General features: G+C 40.6%; 2 protein-coding genes across 2 annotated transcripts in view; one reads left to right on the forward strand and one right to left on the reverse strand.

The window, feature by feature from the left end:
• Positions 1 to 12034, reverse strand: part of LOC117538084 (TBC1 domain family member 8-like) — a gene marked incomplete at its 3' end in the record, with an annotated part of 32344 nt that extends 20310 nt beyond the window's left edge. Inside the window, 3 exon segments of the mRNA XM_034203612.1 lie at positions 30 to 140; positions 8394 to 8774; positions 12000 to 12034. Coding sequence (XP_034059503.1) covers positions 30 to 140; positions 8394 to 8520 — 238 coding nt within the window.
• Positions 12035 to 12158: 124 nt separating this feature from the next.
• On the forward strand, positions 12159 to 18372 carry pdcl3 (phosducin-like 3). Its single transcript, XM_034203613.1, has 6 exons — positions 12159 to 12375; positions 13419 to 13539; positions 14330 to 14420; positions 14644 to 14787; positions 16044 to 16252; positions 17850 to 18372. Exons 1-6 carry the CDS (start codon positions 12370 to 12372, stop codon positions 17996 to 17998), a joined length of 720 nt encoding a protein of 239 aa, XP_034059504.1. The 5' UTR covers positions 12159 to 12369; the 3' UTR covers positions 17999 to 18372.
• Positions 18373 to 18503: the final 131 nt, after the last annotated feature.

The raw sequence follows: 18503 nt of genomic DNA on the forward strand, positions 1-18503 counted from the left end.
TTTTATATCACCCAGCCTGAGTTTCTCACCGCTGGCGATGACCCAGCTGACCTGGGACCCGGGGACCTGCAGCAGGATGCGGAAAGGAGTGACTCTGGCGTTAGAGTCCAGCACCGAGTCCAGCGCCCCCACCAGGAGACCTGCGGAGAGACAACAGGACGCAGAGACAATACATGAGAGACAAAACAACAAAACCTGCAGTGAGAGGTTCAATCTGTGTGGTGGAAATAAAGCAGAAATAAGGGGGATATCTCGCATGTAAACAGATTTGTAGTGATGTTAAAAAGATCTCTATCTGTGTTTTACTTTTATGTATGCACCACGACACTAAGTCAACTTCCCCGTACGTGTCAACCTACCTGGTAATAAACCGGTTTCTGAATCCATTCCTACAGCCCGCATTTTGTGGAACTAACTTCAAGCTGATTTGAATATAAATCTCACGTTACAATGATATCAATTTGGTGCTGGTACTATAACAACATTTATCTAACATATGAATCCAACTCAAACAAACCACATTGAAAGTACTATTACATACAGTCAATCTAAACGGAGAGAGAAGTGAGGAGTTCATTCACAGGCAGCAATATTTCACAGCTGGATGACAGAAATACACCGACGGGTGTAAAATATGCAGAGAGGCTCAGAGTGGAGGCACAAGAAAACAAACAAGACATTATTTTAATCTGCCATTTTTATGTTGCGTATTTGGCAACAAGTACTTTTTTTATTTTACAGAGGCCCCCTACATGCCTAAAGGTGGGGGGGGTTGGAAAGTAATAATTGTAGGGATTATTTTACAACCCTTAGGAGTCAATGCACTTCAGAAACACATTTAGAAGCTGTGTTTCCCTTCTTTCTACACAGCTCTTTTTAGCCCAGCTTTCTCAGCCAGATCAGCCCCACCTGCATCTACCACCCTGCATTTCAAACAGTTAAAAGTTAGGACTGAAAACACAAAGGAGGTGTGAGACGTGGAGAGAAGAGGGAGAGGGATCAGTATCAGTTTTCCTGCATAATGGCGGACTAGTTCATGATTTAACTGAAAAGCGTCAGGTATGTCCGCCTATAAAAACCTGCAGTGAAACTGTCAAGAAGAAGCTGAAAGTCTGCTATCAGAATGGGATTATGTCATAGTCTTGTGAGAGTCAAAAAGAGGCTTTTCCACCTTTGGAAAGTACGCTTTTAGTTCCTTTTACAATCATTCAACTCAGGTTGTATTACACACTGAACATTAGCATAACATAGCATCTGTCATCAGCTTTAATCCAGAAGAATACCAGCCGTTGTTAGTGGAGGCAGGTGGAGATTTGTAGAGATAACGCGTCTGGCACTCAGCCAAATGTAAAGCATATCTCAGAGTCAAAGTCGAGCTGCATGGAGCTTTGAGGCCGGCCGCCCGGCAACACAAAACACTCCGTCTGACAACACAAAGCCTGCAGGGGTTACAGGGGAAACTTTCCAGAGAGAGGAGTCACCGCCTTTCTCTGCTAATGAATACTGCTGAGGAGACATAGAGGCTCCAGCTAGCGACAAAAAGCAAAACAGAGACCTGCTCTCGCATATACAACACTGTAATGTCTGTTTGCTCTTGAATGCATCACGGTTAATCATCAGTTTGTCTCTGTCTTGTGCTGCTTTTAGGTCAACGAAATAAATTAAGGACAACGGGTTAAATACAAATGAGCATAATAAGCCCCCTTTAATATTCCTATATTTAAAAAGCTTTTTCAAGAGTCCTCTCCTGCTGATGTTCAGGTGTATATCAGTATGTAGTGTCTCTACTTTAAAGAGTCCTCTCCTGCTGATGTTCAGGTTTATATCAGTATGTAGTGTCTCTACTTTAAAGAGTCCTCTCCTGCTGATGTTCAGGTGTATATCAGTATGTAGTGTCTCTTCTTTAAAGAGTCCTCTCCTGCTGATGTTCAGGTTTATATCAGTATGTAGTGTCTCTACTTTAAAGAGTCCTCTCCTGCTGATGTTCAGGTGTATATCAGTATGTAGTGTCTCTACTTTAAAGAGTCCTCTCCTGCTGATGTTCAGGTTTATATCAGTATGTAGTGTCTCTACTTTAAAGAGTCCTCTCCTGCTGATGTTCAGGTGTATATCAGTATGTAGTGTCTCTACTTTAAAGAGTCCACTCCTGCTGATGTTCAGGTGTATATCAGTATGTAGTGTCTCTACTTTAAAGAGTCCTCTCCTGCTGATGTTCAGGTGTATATCAGTATGTAGTATCTCTGCTTTAAAGAGTCCTCTCCTGCTGATGTTCAGGTGTATATCAGTATGTCGTGTCTCTACTTTAAAGAGTCCTCTCCTGCTGATGTCCAGGTGTATATCAGTATGTAGTGTCTCTACTTTAAAGAGTCCTCTCCTGCTGATGTTCAGGTTTATATCAGTATGTAGTGTCTCTACTTTAAAGAGTCCTCTCCTGCTGATGTTCAGGTTTATATCAGTATGTAGTGTCTCTACTTTAAAGAGTCCTCTCCTGCTGATGTTCAGGTGTATATCAGTATGTAGTATCTCTGCTTTAAAGAGTCCTCTCCTGCTGATGTTCAGGTGTATATCAGTATGTCGTGTCTCTACTTTAAAGAGTCCTCTCCTGCTGATGTCCAGGTGTATATCAGTATGTAGTGTCTCTACTTTAAAGAGTCCTCTCCTGCTGATGTTCAGGTGTATATCAGTATGGAGTGTCTCTACTTTAAAGAGTCCTCTCCTGCCGATGTTCAGGTGTATATCAGTATGTAGTGTCTCTACTTTAAAGAGTCCTCTCCTGCTGATGTTCAGGTGTATATCAGTATGTAGTGTCTCTCCTTTAAAGAGTCCTCTCCTGCTGATGTTTCAGGTGTATATCAGTATGTAGTGTCTTCTACTTTAAAGAGTCCTCTCCCTGCTGATGTTCAGGTGTATATCAGTATGTAGTGTCTCTCCTTTAAAGAGTCCTCTCCTGCTGATGTTCAGGTGTATATCAGTATGTAGTGTCTCTACTTTAAAGAGGTCCTCTCCTGCTGATGTTCAGGTGTATATCAGTATGTAGTGTCTCTACTTAAGAGGTCCTCTCCTGCTGATGTTCAGGTGTATATCAGTATGTAGTGTCTCTCCTTTAAAGAGTCTCCTCTCCTTTGCTGACTTGTTTCAGGTGCTATCCATCAGTATGTAGTGGTCCTCTCCTTTTAAAGGAGTCCTCTCCTGCTGATGTTCAGGTTGTATATAGTATAGTAGTGTCTCTACTTTAAAAGGAGTCCTCTCCTGCTGATGTTCACAGGTGTATATTCAGTATGTAGTGGTCTCTACTTTACAGAGTCCCTCTCCTGCGGATGTCCAGGTTGTTATATCAGTATTTAGTGTCTCTACTTTAAAGGAGTCCTCCCTGCTGATGTGTTCAGGGTATATCAGTATGTAGTGTCTCTCTACTTTAAAGAAGTCCTCTCCTGCTGATGTTCAGGGGTATATATCAGTATGTAGTGTCCTCTACTTTAAAAGAGTCCCTCTCCTGCTGATTTTCAGGTGTATATCAGTACTGTAGTGTCTCTACTTTAAAGAGTCCTCTTCCGTGATGTTCAGGTGTATATCAGTATGTAGTGTCTCTACTTTAAAGAGTGCCTCTCATGCTGATGTTCAGGTGTATATCAGTATGTAGTGTCTCTACTTTAAAGAGTCCTCTCCTGCTGATGTTCAGGTGTATATCAGTATGTAGTGTCTCTCTTTAAAGAGTTCCTCCTGCTGATGTTCAGGTGTATATCAGTATGTAGTGTCTCTCCTTTAAAGAGTCCTCTCCTGCTGATGTTCAGGTGTATATATCATATGTAGTGTCTCTACTTTAAAGAGTCCTCTCCTGCGATGTTCAGGTGTATATCAGTATGTAGTGTCTCTACTTTAAAGAGTCCTCTCCTGCTGATGTTCAGGTGTGTATCAGTATGTAGTGTCTCTCCTTTAAAGAGTCCTCTCCTGCTGATGTTCAGGTGTATATCAGTATGTAGTGTCTCTCCTTTAAAGAGTCCTCTCCTGCTGATGTTCAGGTGTGTATCAGTATGTAGTGTCTCTACTTTAAAGAGTCCTCTCCTGCTGATGTTCAGGTGTATATCAGTATGTAGTCTCTACTTTAAAGAGTCTCTCCTGCTGATGTTCGGTGTTGTATCAGTATGTAGTGTCTCTACTTTAAAGAGTCCTCTCCTGCTGATGTTCAGGTGTATATCAGTATGTAGTGTCTCTACTTTAAAGAGTCCTCTCCTGCTGATGTTCAGGTGTATATCAGTATGTAGTGTCTCTACTGGGACATGTCTCCATGCTTTAATGTTCAACAGCTCTTTATTTTTCTCATACTGCCTGTGCTGCAGCACCTCTTTTCACCCTCTGTCTGAAACCAGAGCCCAGTCTGCTCTGATTGGTTAGCTGGCCGGCTCTGTTGTGATTGGTCAACCGCTTAGAGATGTCCCGCCCCCTTAGCCTATCACCTACAATATGTTGGAGCGCTAGCCAATAGAAGCACAAGTGTTACATAGTGATGTCACTATGTTAGGAAAGTAAACAAAGGAGTCCAATGGAGGCGGAGAGATGTTAGCCTTTGCAGACCATTAACATGCACTAAAACCTATATTACACACTACAGGAAAGGGGAAAACCCAAAAAGCACAATAGGGCCTCTTGGAGAGATAGGTATTTGCTTGGGTGTGGTATGAAGAACTTATCAGCTGCAGATGTTTAGTTGCCCTGCCCTTCCCAGAAATCCTGCTTTAAGTATGTCATCACCGCTGGTTTCACACTGTCTTATAGTTCCTGCTTTAATCATTAAACACCTTTTTTAAAGTTAGATCTGAGTGATCACACAAACTCTGCTCTGCGTTTTCTTTCCTCCTCTTGTGTGACAGGAATGCCGGAGAGGAGCTGGTTTAATTAGTTAATGTTGAACGACGTGACAACAGGACTTGACCTTTCACCTGCTCTCGCCATGGGAACACAAACACAAAGTAAACCCCGGACAGGAAGTTCCTACTATTCTGTTTTATTAGAAGAGCAACCGCTTGGTTTCCCCCACAGGGAAGAAGAGGGAGAATGAAGAGGGCTGAGTGTGAGCTGCTCGTCTGGTTTAATGATATGAAGTGTCCCTCATCGTGTAAATCTACTGTACGACAATGTGTCAGTGAAGTAAAGAGAAACACAGAGAGGAAGCGAGACAGAGGAAGCAGCAAACAGTGCATCGGGGAAGCTCGCTGGGAAACAGAAAGACGGCTACAGCTGCACCAGCACGTGGTCAACAGTGTGTACAGTTATCACTCAGTAAAGAATGAGAGTATGAATTACACAGGGGGGGGGAATATTCGTTTGGGAATATTTAAATAAAACATACTTTTACTCGAGTATTTCCAATTATATATATATTATGTGTCTATACATGTATTTAACATGTTTAGGTACTTTTCTATACTTTTAACAAAATGCATCCAAGAGGAGTGATTGTTAAAAGTACATTAAAGTAATATAATCATAAATAAGTCAATAATTGTTTGAGAGAGAACTTCGTCTGCAGACTTAACTTACCAAAATGAAGGTATAAAGTGAATTCAGATGGTTGGTGATGTTTTCAATGCTGCAAGTAAGGGCTGCAACTACTTTACATTATCGGTTCATCTGCCCATAAAATGTCAGAATATAGCAAAAAATAATGCATCCCAGTCTTTTAAGTCTTGTTTGTCTAGTGTCAGCCAAAAAACGCCAAACATATTAAGCAGGAAATCTCCACGTTCGAGCCTAAAAAGATCATTTTATGCCATTACAAGTCAATCATTAATCATGTTTTATCTGTCAATGGACCATCAAATGTAATAGTTGCTGCAGCTTTGACTCGTTAACCCTGCTTTCCTTTAACATTGCACACTGCAAGGTGTGGTAGCCCCCAACCCCCCCACTCTATTTCTAATGTTGGCTTTGAGGCCTGTGCAGTAGCGTAGGCAGAAATGTACTTTAGGGTGGGCCTGTAAAAAATAGGGTGGGTCAGATTTTTCTTCTGCGGATCAGAAGCTAACAACAATCCCCGCCGGTACTGGTGGCAGATTACTTTTGGAATACTTTCTTTTTCCATAACAGATGGGTATGTTTTGGTGAACAGGAGACACGTATTTTACTGTTTTAATGGCTTATCAAGAACTCAAACACAACATCTTGGTGTCATTCTGGACAGCTCTCTCATCTGCACCACACGTAAAAACATCACCCGGACTGCATTCTTTGTACTGCCTTAAAAACTTTCCTTAGAATATGTTATGAATTGTAAGGTGTCCTTGGGTGCTTTGAAAGGCGCCCCTAAATAGAATGAATTATCATTATTATTATTATCTGAAATGATGTAATAACTTTTCAAACTGTTTCCAGTCACTTGCCCCATGCCTTCAGCAGCAGCAGGCCATTCACTTTGATTTCATCCCGTTATAAATGTCATCATTTCGACAATAAAGAAATGCTACATAAACGTTATCTTGCACATTTTATCTAACCATCTCCGTTTCTAACTTTCAATATATTTTAAAAGAGATCTCTCTCAGCTGCGTGCGGGGGCGGGGCCTCACAGACACGCTGCAGCTCTCTCGCTCAGACATGCTGCAGCGCTGTGCAGTTCTGCCGGTAATGAATATTACATTTTGTGAGGAAACAATAAGTATTCCAAAATGTATTCACTTCAGGTTTACGAAAGTAACTGTAATCAGATTACTCGTTTTTCAAATGTAACGCCAGCTGAATACACTTGATTTTTGTATTCTGATTACGTAACGCCGTTACATGTATTCCGTTACAAGCCAACCCTGTGTATATCTCTCCGGACTGTCCACCAGCAGATGAAAAACACCCACCTCTCCGCCTCTTCCAAGGGACGAGGGAACCGTGCGGCAGAGTTTCCGTTAACATTTGTGTTCTTCTGACAGCCCAGCAGCAGGAGAGGTGGGCGAGAGGGAGGCGTGGGGAGAGGGAGGCGGGGCTATTTCATCGTTATCAGAAAATGATCGTTTAGATCGCTGCTAGATGAGGGCAGTGGGGGCTCTTCTTGGAGTCTGGCTTTTTAAAAAAAACCAAAGTTCATTAGTGAACTTTGAGCCATCATTTATTTTGCAGGCAGCTCTCTGCCTCTCTCACGTTATTATGGTGCGCGCCGGAACCAACAATCAGTTTTACCGTAAATGAGTTCGGTTCAGAGGACAAAGCACAACATTAATTCAACTCGATATTTGTTCACTTGAATTTCACTTTGAATGCTTGGATATTCTCAATGGGTGAATACATTTTTTTATAATAATAATTAAATAATTAAAAAAAAATTAAAATTAAAGTTTTTTTTTTTAATTACACCAAAGCTTTCTCAGGGTGGGCCAATGAGTAAACTGAGTGGGCCTGGGTCCACCCTGGCCCTATGGTAGCTACGCCACTGGGCCTGTGTGAAACATCTTTATAGGAAGTGAGAAAGTCTGGATTTGACACAAAGGACTGTTGCAAGCTTTTTTAAAGAAATGGTCGCAGTATTTTAACTACAGTTGGAGCGTAACAACTTGCTCAACTGTTTAAGTAAAGTGTCCATAGGCTACAGTTATACAGTTGGTTTCAAGGCATCAGTTGCCATAGTAACACACACACAGGCTGTGGTCATTCCGGGGCTTTCCCATGAAACCAACTGATCCAAAATTCCCAGAATGTATGTTAACTTTTTAATCCTTCTCTCCGTTTCAACCCCTTTTGATTTTGCCTGCTGCCTCTTTCCTGTTGTTCCTATTCTTGTTGTTTTCCTGACAGCTGGGTTTCTCTGGCTTCTCCATTGTTGTCCTAGTTCACCGGTTTGCGTGTAATCAGAGGTGGGAGAAGTACTCCGATCTTGTACTTTAGTAAAAGTAGAAGTACCAGAGTGTAGGAATACTCTGTTACAGTAAAAGTCCTGCATTCAAAATGTTACTCAAGTAAAAGTATTAAAAAGTATTAGCATCAAAATCTACTTAAAATTACAAAAAGTAGTAGTAGTTGTTCTGTAGATTGGTCCATTTCAGAATAATATATATGATATGTTTTATAATGATTGATCATTAAAGTGTTCTCAAAGCTGGTAAAGGAGCAGCTAGTTTGAATGACTTTGTATACTGCAGGGTAGCTTGTGGATTTACTCCAGGTGGAACTAAAGTCTGATTCAACACTTGATTATATTTCACATCATTCATCCATATCTGCAAAGTAACTAAAGGTATATTTAGTGGAGTAAAAGTACAAGATTTTCACCTGAAATGTAGTGGAGTAGAAGTACAAAATAGCAAAATATGGAAATACTTTAGTAAGGTAAAATTCTCTCAAATGTTTAAGTATCTATTTTTTTGTTTTTGTACCTGTGATCCTCCCTTGTGTGTGTTGTTGTTGTTGTTTACCTGTGATCCTGCCTGTGGGCTCTCCATGTCCTCTCCTCCTCTGCAGGAGGAAGAAGTCGTTGCTCCTGACGGTCACCCAGAGCTTCAGAGCGTTTTTCAGCAGAACTTCCTCCGGGTTTAGCCACATTTCTTCCCGCAGGGAGGGACCGGAGGAGGGAGCCCCCCCACCGTGTTTACAGCGCCGGTGAGTTGACTCTTGTTCCCCGGATATGGAGCGTCCTGCTCGGCCCTACAGAGGCGGGTTCTCGGGGTTCTCCATGGTTCTCCTGCGGACAGCTGCAGGCTTCAGTCCGCCTCTCGTCTGCTATGCTGCCTCACGCCCGATCTGCAACAGCTGTCCACACCACAGTCAGAGATCCTCTAATGGAGAGAGGACCCACTCTGGATTGGAGAAGTAGTTTATAAATATTGACTCATTTATTAACATATAATGTTCTTTTTCATTTTTTTAAGCAGATGTGTGTATCTGTAGTTACTAGTTAGCGTAAAGAAGTGGAATTATGTGCCGAATGATTTAAAGGCCTGTAAGATAATGTGTATGTTTACGAAAATGTATAAAGAAAGCGCAATTAGACAGTATGAAGTTGACTTCTGATTGTGTTCTGGTTTTATGTTTCAGTATTTGTAAGCAACTGTGACTGAAAGAATATTGCTTTTATTTTACTTTGTTATGGTTATTATTCTGTTTTGGGGCAGGTAGAATACGATTGTCTTTTCCCTGCTCCTTTCCACCACGCGCTATGTTTTAAAATAACTGCCATGTGTGGAATAAACAAATAAATAAATACATGTTAAAGAAATATTCAGATATTAATAAAACATTTTTTTAAACTAATATTAATATATTAATAAAATAGCAATATTAATTTAGTTAAGTTTATTAGTTATAGTGTCGTGGACAGTCCCCATTGATCAACTGTCACAAAGAACAGTAAATGGGGCAGCTTTGGCCAACATTGCTAATTTCCAGCTGTTGTCCCCGGCCAGATGATAGACACCTTTTTAAAATCACAATACAACATCATTAGTTATAAAGAAATTATGAAAGACAAGTAGATGGAGGCGAAAGGATAAAAGAGAACAATGAAATGCAAACAACACACGTTACTACATAGGCTACTGTGGGCTATGTCACAATTACATATTAATAAATGTTTCTTATTGTTAAAAATCCCTTCAAAATATTTTAGAAAATAGTTTTCAACCCCAGAATCAGAACAATGCTTTTTTATATAAATATTTCCATTTTGGCAAGAAAAGCTTTTATTGCAGTTATTGTAATAACATATGTGGTTCCTAGAAAACAGAGACAGAGTGAGAGCTCTTCATTTTTATTATATTTCTCTTCCGCATTTCACGGACTTTCCCTTCCGGTAAATATTCACTAGCCCTCCTGTGATTGGCTGTTCAGCTGACAGAATGCTCAGGTGCTCAGGACTGTAATTATCACACAAAAGCTAATTGTCTATTTATTTACTATTTTTGCACTTTTCTTCACACTACGATATGATGATATGATATACTTTATTAATCCCCGTGGGGAAATTGTTTCTCTGCATTTGACCCATCCTAGTGTTAGGAGCAGTGTGCTGCCATTTTGAACGGCGCCCTACTATCATTTTTAAAACGGCACAGTTATTCCATTTTCATTTACTGTACATATTATTTCACAGTAAATTGACATATTCTTAATTTATTTCCCTTTTTGTGTAGCCATTTGTATGTGTTGTGAACATTTGTTTTATTTTATAATAGTCTTTTTTTTACAATAAGTTTTACAGTATGTATTTATTTGCTCTTGTTGTACATGTTGTTTCTCTTAGATGTATGCTTTAATTCACACCAAAGGACATGTGTGTGTTTAAGATAAGATAAAATAAGATTTGCTTTATTGATTTATTAAATAATCACTTTATTGATCTCAATTTGGGATTTATTTGTATTGATTGAGTAAACCCAATTCTGATGACACATTCAGACCAGTCATTATTAGGACTGAATAAGAGGAATCTAAATGTCCTGTCATCAACTGCTCCTGACAACTCAATGGCAAATGAATGTACAGCAACAGTTTTAAAGTCTGTCAACACCATTACGAGATATAACGCCATCAAACACCCTTTCACGTGTGTAAGCTCAACACCATATACCAGCCAATAGTGTCCATGGCTCCATTAACCAATTAGGGGTCATCATTAGTGGAAAGAGTCACTGTTTGGCGTCTGTTGACCCTCCCTCTGAAATGCACACTGCACACTCTGTCCTGTATGTCTCTGGTACAATAACTACCATCACTCAAATACCACTTCCTGGCTCATGCCCCCATGTTCGTTGCCACTTATCATTCATTTAACATCATTCTATTTGCTAAATATCATTGTGCTTGTGAAAAGTATAATGAGTAAGAAGAGGAATTAGAAAAAGAGGAAGTTGAGCAAGTGAAACTGGCAGGAGCTTAAATTAGATTTCAACGATGTGTGTCGCAGATTTCACATGAAGACCGTCCTCATGGCTTCACATCAATGATAACTTTATGTTTTAATTTAAACAATATACCACATCCATCTCAGTCTTATTTGTACGTTTAGTCTGTAATCCTCCTTTTTCTTATAATTTTAAACAATTGGTTAATTCATGGTTACAGTCATACACTGTATTGCACTGCAATTATGTCATTTTACCTGCATTGTTAGATACTATATTATCCATCACTTTACATTTGTAGAGTTCATGTTACTTGTTACTCCATTAGATTCACTTAAAGGTAGGGTAGGTACTTTTGGAGGAACCACTCAATAAAATACACAACCGGAAACAATCTGCCACTTCCTCACAGAGCCCCTCCTCCAACACACACGAACGCGCACATGACCAATGAGGGCACGAGATAAGTTTGTGCCCAGATGGAAGGCTGACAGGCAGGTAGGCCATCCAGTTACTTTAGCCGGCTCAGATGATTGGTCGTGCTTTTTACAGCGCCACGGCTTCCACAGATGAATTTTTTATGTATTTTTTGTCAAAGCACTTCAGATATTCATTGCTATCGGGATGTTCAGAGCATTCTATGGAATATAACAACAAGTGTATCTCGAGCCGGTTTCTCAAACTTACCTACCCCACCTTTAACTGTTATGTTTCAATGTAGCTATAGGCTACATGGTAAGAATACACATGTTGTTCATAAAGAAACGCTGATTGTGTGTAGGAGTTTTACTTCAGATAAGCACACTCCGAAAAGGAAATCTGTTTATAGAGTAATGATAAGAACTGGTTTTCATTTTGGTTTTCACTATGATGTTGTTGTCTTTGCTACACCTCATATCTAGATTTGTTTCGCTAGAGTTGGGCAACCCACTTAAATGTACTCTTTATATTTATTTGTAATAATAATACATTGGAGTGACACATACTTGGAAAGGCACTTCTTCCTTAACCATATTTATACTCGTAAATAACACGTGTGTGTGTGTGTGTGTGTGTGTGTGTGTGTGTGTGTGTGTGTGTGTGTGTGTGTGTGTGTGTGTGTGTGTGTGTGTGTGTGTGTGTGTGTGTGTGTGTGTGTGTGTGTGTGTGTGTGTGTGTGTGTGTGTGTGTGTGTGACAGCACCTGTTTGGTTTCTTGCTCAGCTGCAGCCACAAATGGAATGCTGCGCTCTCGCTCCTTATATGGTCGCATCGAGCGTCAAAAGGAAATTGGTGTCACTTCTATTATTGTCCGACCTATAATGCGTAATGTTCCTCCTCTTTTAAAACATGGATAAACAAGCTCTAGCACCACAAAAATACATATTTAAAATACAGATTGTTCTTGAATTACATTCTGAAAAAATAACACGGACTTTATTTTAATCCTGGAAGAAGAGTGAGTTCATTTGAAACAGTGGTAGCTTTTTGTTTCTGCCCGAACACTCCTTTCTGTTTCCGGGTTTGAGAAGACAGCAGTGGTGTGATTTCAGAGGAAGCTGTTATCTGACAAAATGCAGGTTTGTAACTCTTCTTTAAACATTTAAACGCTGTGGTTTGTTTTTGGTGAATGTGGCGCGTTGACATCGGTTGATGTCGAAGTTGTGTGTTGAGAAAATGTGAGTTTTTTTTTTTTTTTTTAGCTTTAGCAGTGTAGCTGGGCGTATCAGCTGTTTAAATGTTAGCTTAAGCTAGCTAAATGCTAATATCACCATTTAGTTTCCTGTATTTTACACTCTATTTTATCTTTGTATTATTTTCCTGTCATTATATGTATCTTTTCGCACTGCCACTGTGTTTTACTCTGTGAAGCCCACTGAGAAACTCACGTGTCTTGTGATATTGGGCTTCTTTGTTTTGATAACCCGATTGGAGGTCAGACAGATGTGTAACTAATCACCATTTTATCAAACATGGGGTTATTAAATACGTTAATATTCCATAAGAGGCCATTTCATGTCAGTGGCAACGTCCCCGGCTTTTTAAAATGAGTCGATAGTCTACAGATATTTCAGACAGTCTACAAAATGTTTTGTTTTTTTAAATATATATATATATAGAAAGAAAGCTAAACTGCTTTTTGCCTGACGAAGGCTAATCCATAGCGTCATTACTTAGAGCTGAAATGTACATCCTGAAATACAGAATGAGTCATGCCTAACGTGACTTTACCTACAGGCGAGGCTTGTTCCCTGGAGCTCTGACCACAGTAGATGAGGAGGATTTAAGCAGAATATATAGTTTAGCTTACCATCCATCCAATCTACTCATTTCTTTCTAAGGGTTAAATCTCGCTCCGCATTGCTGTTGTAGGCAGAGCACTCTAAACTCTTACCTAGAAACTTCCAATACCCCCAGCAGGTTTAGACACAATCATATGTTTATTTTTTCTTTCTGTCAGTTATTTTCGTGTGGCCAGACAACTACCAACAATTCGTTTTCTTTGGATTCTTGAAAACTATCAGATTTCAGTTTTGAAATCATCTTACAAACACAACATATCCAAGCCAAAGGAAACCCAGAATACGAGTAACAGTCGTTATTGCTTTGTTTTTTTCTACAGGACCCAAATGAAGACACAGAGTGGAATGATATCCTTAGGAAGAAAGGCATCCTTCCTCCCAAAGAGGTCCCTAACGATGCCGAAGAGGAGGAGGAGCTGGCCCGCCAGCAGCGGTCTATCGGTAAGAGAAGAACTTGGAATATATATGTTACATGAGTTTTAAAGTGTCCTTCCAACGTACTGTGAAAACGTACAACTGAAAATCATGTGAATTAGATCAAATATGATATTTCGATCTCTAGTGTACTCTAATCAAACCACTGATCAAGGAACTTACAGGAACCCGCAAGCATGAGCACATCACCCCAATTCTGGCTTCCCCCCTCTGGCTTCCTGTCCATTTTAGAGTTCATGTTAAGATGTCATTGTTTGTTTTGAAATCGCTCAATGGGCTGGCCCCTCAGAACATCTCCGACCTCCTACAGGTGTACACCCCCGACCTCCTACAGGTGTACACCCCCGACCTCCTACAGGTGTACACCCCCTCAAGGGCTTTGAGGTCGGCTGATCAGCTGCTGCTGGTAGTCCCTAAAACCAAGACCAGGGGAGACCGAGCCTTCTCAGCGGTAGCCCCCAGGCTCTGGAAGGACCTGCCCCCCCCCATGTCAAATTGTCGCCCACCCTCCAAACTTTTAAGTCCCGCCTAAAGACCTCTTTTCCTTCGCTTTCGAGTCAGCTTGAGTTGTTTTATTGATTTGTATGCTTTTATGTGCCTTTATCTATTCTTATGTGTGCCTTTTATCTATTCTTGTAATATTATCTTTTATTATAATGTTATGTTTGCTGTGAAGGACTTTGGTAAACCCTCTGTTTTTAATATGTGCTCTAGAGATAAAGTGGATTGGATCACTAAGGGTTAGAGCCTTCTCAGAACATGTGATGAACTGCTGTTACTGTCGTGTCTCTGATAGTGAAAACATACGAGGGCATGTCGCTGGAAGATCTGGACGAGAACGAAGATGAGTTTGGTGAGGAAGACGAGGCTGCCATTGAAATGTACCGGTGAGTAGAGATTGGAGCAATAATGTGTATTGTACTGTCTTCTCAAGACGAGTGCATGTCACAATGCAAACCTGCAAACTGGATTTGGCTTCATACTTAAAGAGATGCTGCCAAAGTCAAAGAATTAGCATTTGGTTGGTGGCTTCCTGGAGATCTGTAAGAAGAGTGTGATTGAAAGCCGTTTCATCTGACTGCCCACTGATGAGACATGTTCGTCCCACAGACAGAAGCGTCTCTCAGAGTGGAAAGCGACTCAGCTGAAGAACGTGTTTGGAGAGGTGGTGGAGATCTCCGGGCAGGACTACATCAAGGAGGTCAACAAGGCTGGAGAGGACATCTGGGTGGTGCTGCACCTCTACAAGCAGGGGTGGGTTCTTCAAACAAAGACAAGTACTCGTACAAGAACATATTGGGAGTTATCTCTTGATGCTTGTTCGGGTGAACCCTTTAGACCGTGGAAAAGTCTAGTGTGAATCATTTCCTGTCTGACACAGCACTTAATATCAGGATTTCTTTTCTTTTAGTGAGTCATTTTTAGAGTTGCACAGGAGCTAAACTTAAACCCTCACCTCCTTGCATTTTAAATATTGCTTTTGGCATAGTGATAGATTTATTGATTCACACAAAACAAAAGGCTTTAGCATCAATTATTTCTTAAAGTCAATTATCAAGCACTAATGCTAAATTAGCTTATTTTCCACGTCACTGTTACTGGAACATATACCTGTTTGAACCGGTTGATTAAACAAGAGGAGCAGTCAAAGATAATTAGAGCAGTAAATAATAGTCATTTTGTGGTATTTTCTATCCGCCCATCACTTTTTCAACGTTTTAACACGACTGGCCCTTTATGAGCAGGAAGTGCAACTCTGACAGATGTTTATAAGCTTTCTGTTAGAAAAATCTCACTCGTCACCGGCTTTAGCTTCAATCTCAGGATCCATGTGTTTCTGATCCTCTCAAGAATGGAAGTAGTCATCACATACAGAGCATCAACTAGTTCCTGAACAGTGTCCTTCACATGCTGATATCCAAGAGAGGGAGTTACACAGTCACAAGATGGAGGAATACCGGTTCTTAGGTGATCAAATCCTGTCATGTACAAAATACTGAGTCGTTGACTTTATCGCAAAATCTAAAAATTCTGACTTTCTGCAAAAAATTCTGACTTTAAAAAAAAAAAAATCGTATTTATTTCCCATAATTTTGACTTTTTCACAAAATCTCAACATTCTGACTTTTTCTGAATACTTAAAAATAATAATAATCACTCGTCACCATCAACTAGTTCCTGAACAGTGTCCTTCACATGCTGATATCCAAGAGAGGGAGTTACACAGTCACAAGATGGAGGAATAGAAAGCAGTATTCAATGTTTACTTCAGATTAGCTCCACGTCAGAAATGAGCATGCTTGATGTCTGTCTCCATAGAGGCTGAATCATCATGTTAATCACATAGCTATCATATGCCTCAAACAGTCCTGATGCTCTTCTCGGTAATCACACATCCTGTCATGCACACAGCTGCAGTTGGGATACCTTTGTTATCATGTGACTCTCATACTGGAAGAGGACATTCAGTATTTCCCCAACACTTTCTAATTGTTCTTCTCCTCTCCCAGCCTCCCTCTGTGTACGCTCATCAACCAGCACCTGTCTGTGTTGGCCAGGAAGTTCCCTCAGACCAAGTTCCTGAAGTCCATCTCCACCACCTGCATCGCCAACTACCCCGACCGCAACCTGCCCACCATCTTCGTGTACCGCGAGGGCGACATGAAGGCGCAGTTCATCGGGCCGCTCGTCTTCGGGGGCATGAGCCTCAAAGTGGAGGGTAGGAAGACACTCGCTTACAGAATGAGTTCCAGGACATTAGAGAAGCATTTAAATCAGGGGTGGGGAACCTTTTTCCTCTCAAGGGCCATTTCAATTTTTTCAACATCCTCCGAGGGCCGTTCAAATGATTGACCTCAACGTCTGCTTAAAAATACTAAAATCACAGCCCATTCATTTCACCTTTCTTTCATGCTGTGCAAAGAAAAAGCAACCTCTGAATCCAGATATCTCACCATGACTCGCGCATGCACGTGCACGGTGTGGCATGACCACCCAAACAGAAAGATATGGACACAAGATGTGTGCAAATGTGTTTAGTATCCTATCCATGTGAACATGATTTCAGTTCGGGGGGACCTAACCTCCTCTAGCGGGGTCCGGGGGCATGCTCCCCCGGGAAGATTTAGTTTTAAATGTTAAAGTTAAAAGCATCAATCTGGTGCACTTTGAGAGCAACATTAGGAGATCTATGGATACATCTCTCAACACCCAGATGAAACAGAACTGTAAGCAGATTTATTTTTCTTTATGGATATTTTACAAATCACTCTCCTTTCAAACTGTATTCTTGTTTATTAATAACAACTTTTTGTTACCGTCATATAGTATTTTATACCTGTTTACTTTATTCTCTTATTTTTGTATAACTATAATGATCATATAAAGATGTGGCTTTGCCTCACTGGTTGGAGAAAAAGCTTCTTATATTCGTTAGCATAGCTAGCTAACCAGATGCTAATAACAACAAAGTTATTGACTGTATGATCAGAATGACAGATGAACAGATCGCCACTGGGCTTTCAACTAAAGACACAGCCACGCAAAAACTGCGGCATGTGTACGGCTCCTTATGGGTACTGCAATTTGTGAAGTGCCGGAGTGACGTTCTGGTGCTCTCCGTCAGAACTGCACCACGTGATGACACGTTAGGCTCGTGTTGTGTTCAAGGACCCTGACCTTGGCCAGGAAAAATAGGCACTCGCTTGTTTAATTTCTTTTTTGCGTGTGTTTATAAATGACCTCGAGGGCCGTACCAAATGGTCTCGCGGTCCGTTTACGGGCCGGAGGTTCCCCGCCCCTGATTTAAACCTTAAGGATCAGAGGATGTAAATACTGGGTTCAGCTGTGGATGTTTTTAGAATCGTTGAGTGTCAGTGTGACTGAAATAAAGGGTCTTGGATTTGTCGTCTCAGCAGATTCAGATGTTAATAGTGTTCAAATAGTAAAAACTAAATATATATTTCGTTATATTTTATTGTTTTTGTTGCACATTCTTACTTCAACTTTTCTCTTTATATACATCTTTTTATCCTTTTTTTAACATTCTTCCAAAATGGAGAAATTGTCACAAACCCACATTTCCCCTGTGATAATTAAAGTGTTCTGATTCTGATTGATTTACACAGTTATTGCTGTTTTAATCTTTTGCATTTTATTCAAAAAATGTAGTCTTTCGAAGAACAATGACTTTCTTTCAGTCATACTTGAATCTGTTAAGTGTTGCAGATTTACTCCGACAATTCGGTCAAACAGCCACATCCTGTAAATGTCATCCGATTTGATTGATCTTATCTTTGCCCTGTGTGCGTCCTCAGAGCTGGAGTGGAGGTTATCGGAGTCCGGCGCCGTGAAGACAGAGCTGGAGGAAAACCCACGGAAAGAAATCGAAGACAAGCTGATGTCATCGATCAGAAGTTCGCTTCCTTCCCGAAAGGACAGCGACTCTGAGGACGAGGACTATTAGAAAGAAACGTTTATCGCTCCAGAAACGCTGTGTGGGAAACACTCGGAGGACCTTCGGCAGAGAGGGGGAGCGTCTCCTTTATCAGCAAATACATTTCATATTAAACCATGTGGGTGGATGTTGAACTCCTGCTGGAGGACACTTGGCTGGACCTATGACCTATGACCTTCTGTTGAACCTCCTGTACATTTCCTCGGTGGGAAAACCATTTTGTAATCTGGAATAAACATCCGACTCCATCACCTGAAGATTTACAAACGCGTCAAAGACAAATTGTAACTTTTTTATTACGTTTTCATGATAATTATGTCACAATGTACCTGTACATTTAAATCTGTTGAATTAAATGTGAGTTCAGCTCTTTGCCACAATCATCTGTGCCATCTTTTCCCTTAATTCTCATTGGTTGGGTTGTTTGTGTGACTGTTATTGTTTGTGTTCTGCGTACCCATGTGTTTGGTAGCGCCCCTCATCATCGACTCAGACATGTGGAAGCAGGCAGACA

The sequence above is a fragment of the Gymnodraco acuticeps genome, unplaced genomic scaffold, assembly GCF_902827175.1.
Source record: "Gymnodraco acuticeps unplaced genomic scaffold, fGymAcu1.1, whole genome shotgun sequence".
Taxonomy (NCBI): Eukaryota; Metazoa; Chordata; class Actinopteri; order Perciformes; family Bathydraconidae; genus Gymnodraco; species Gymnodraco acuticeps.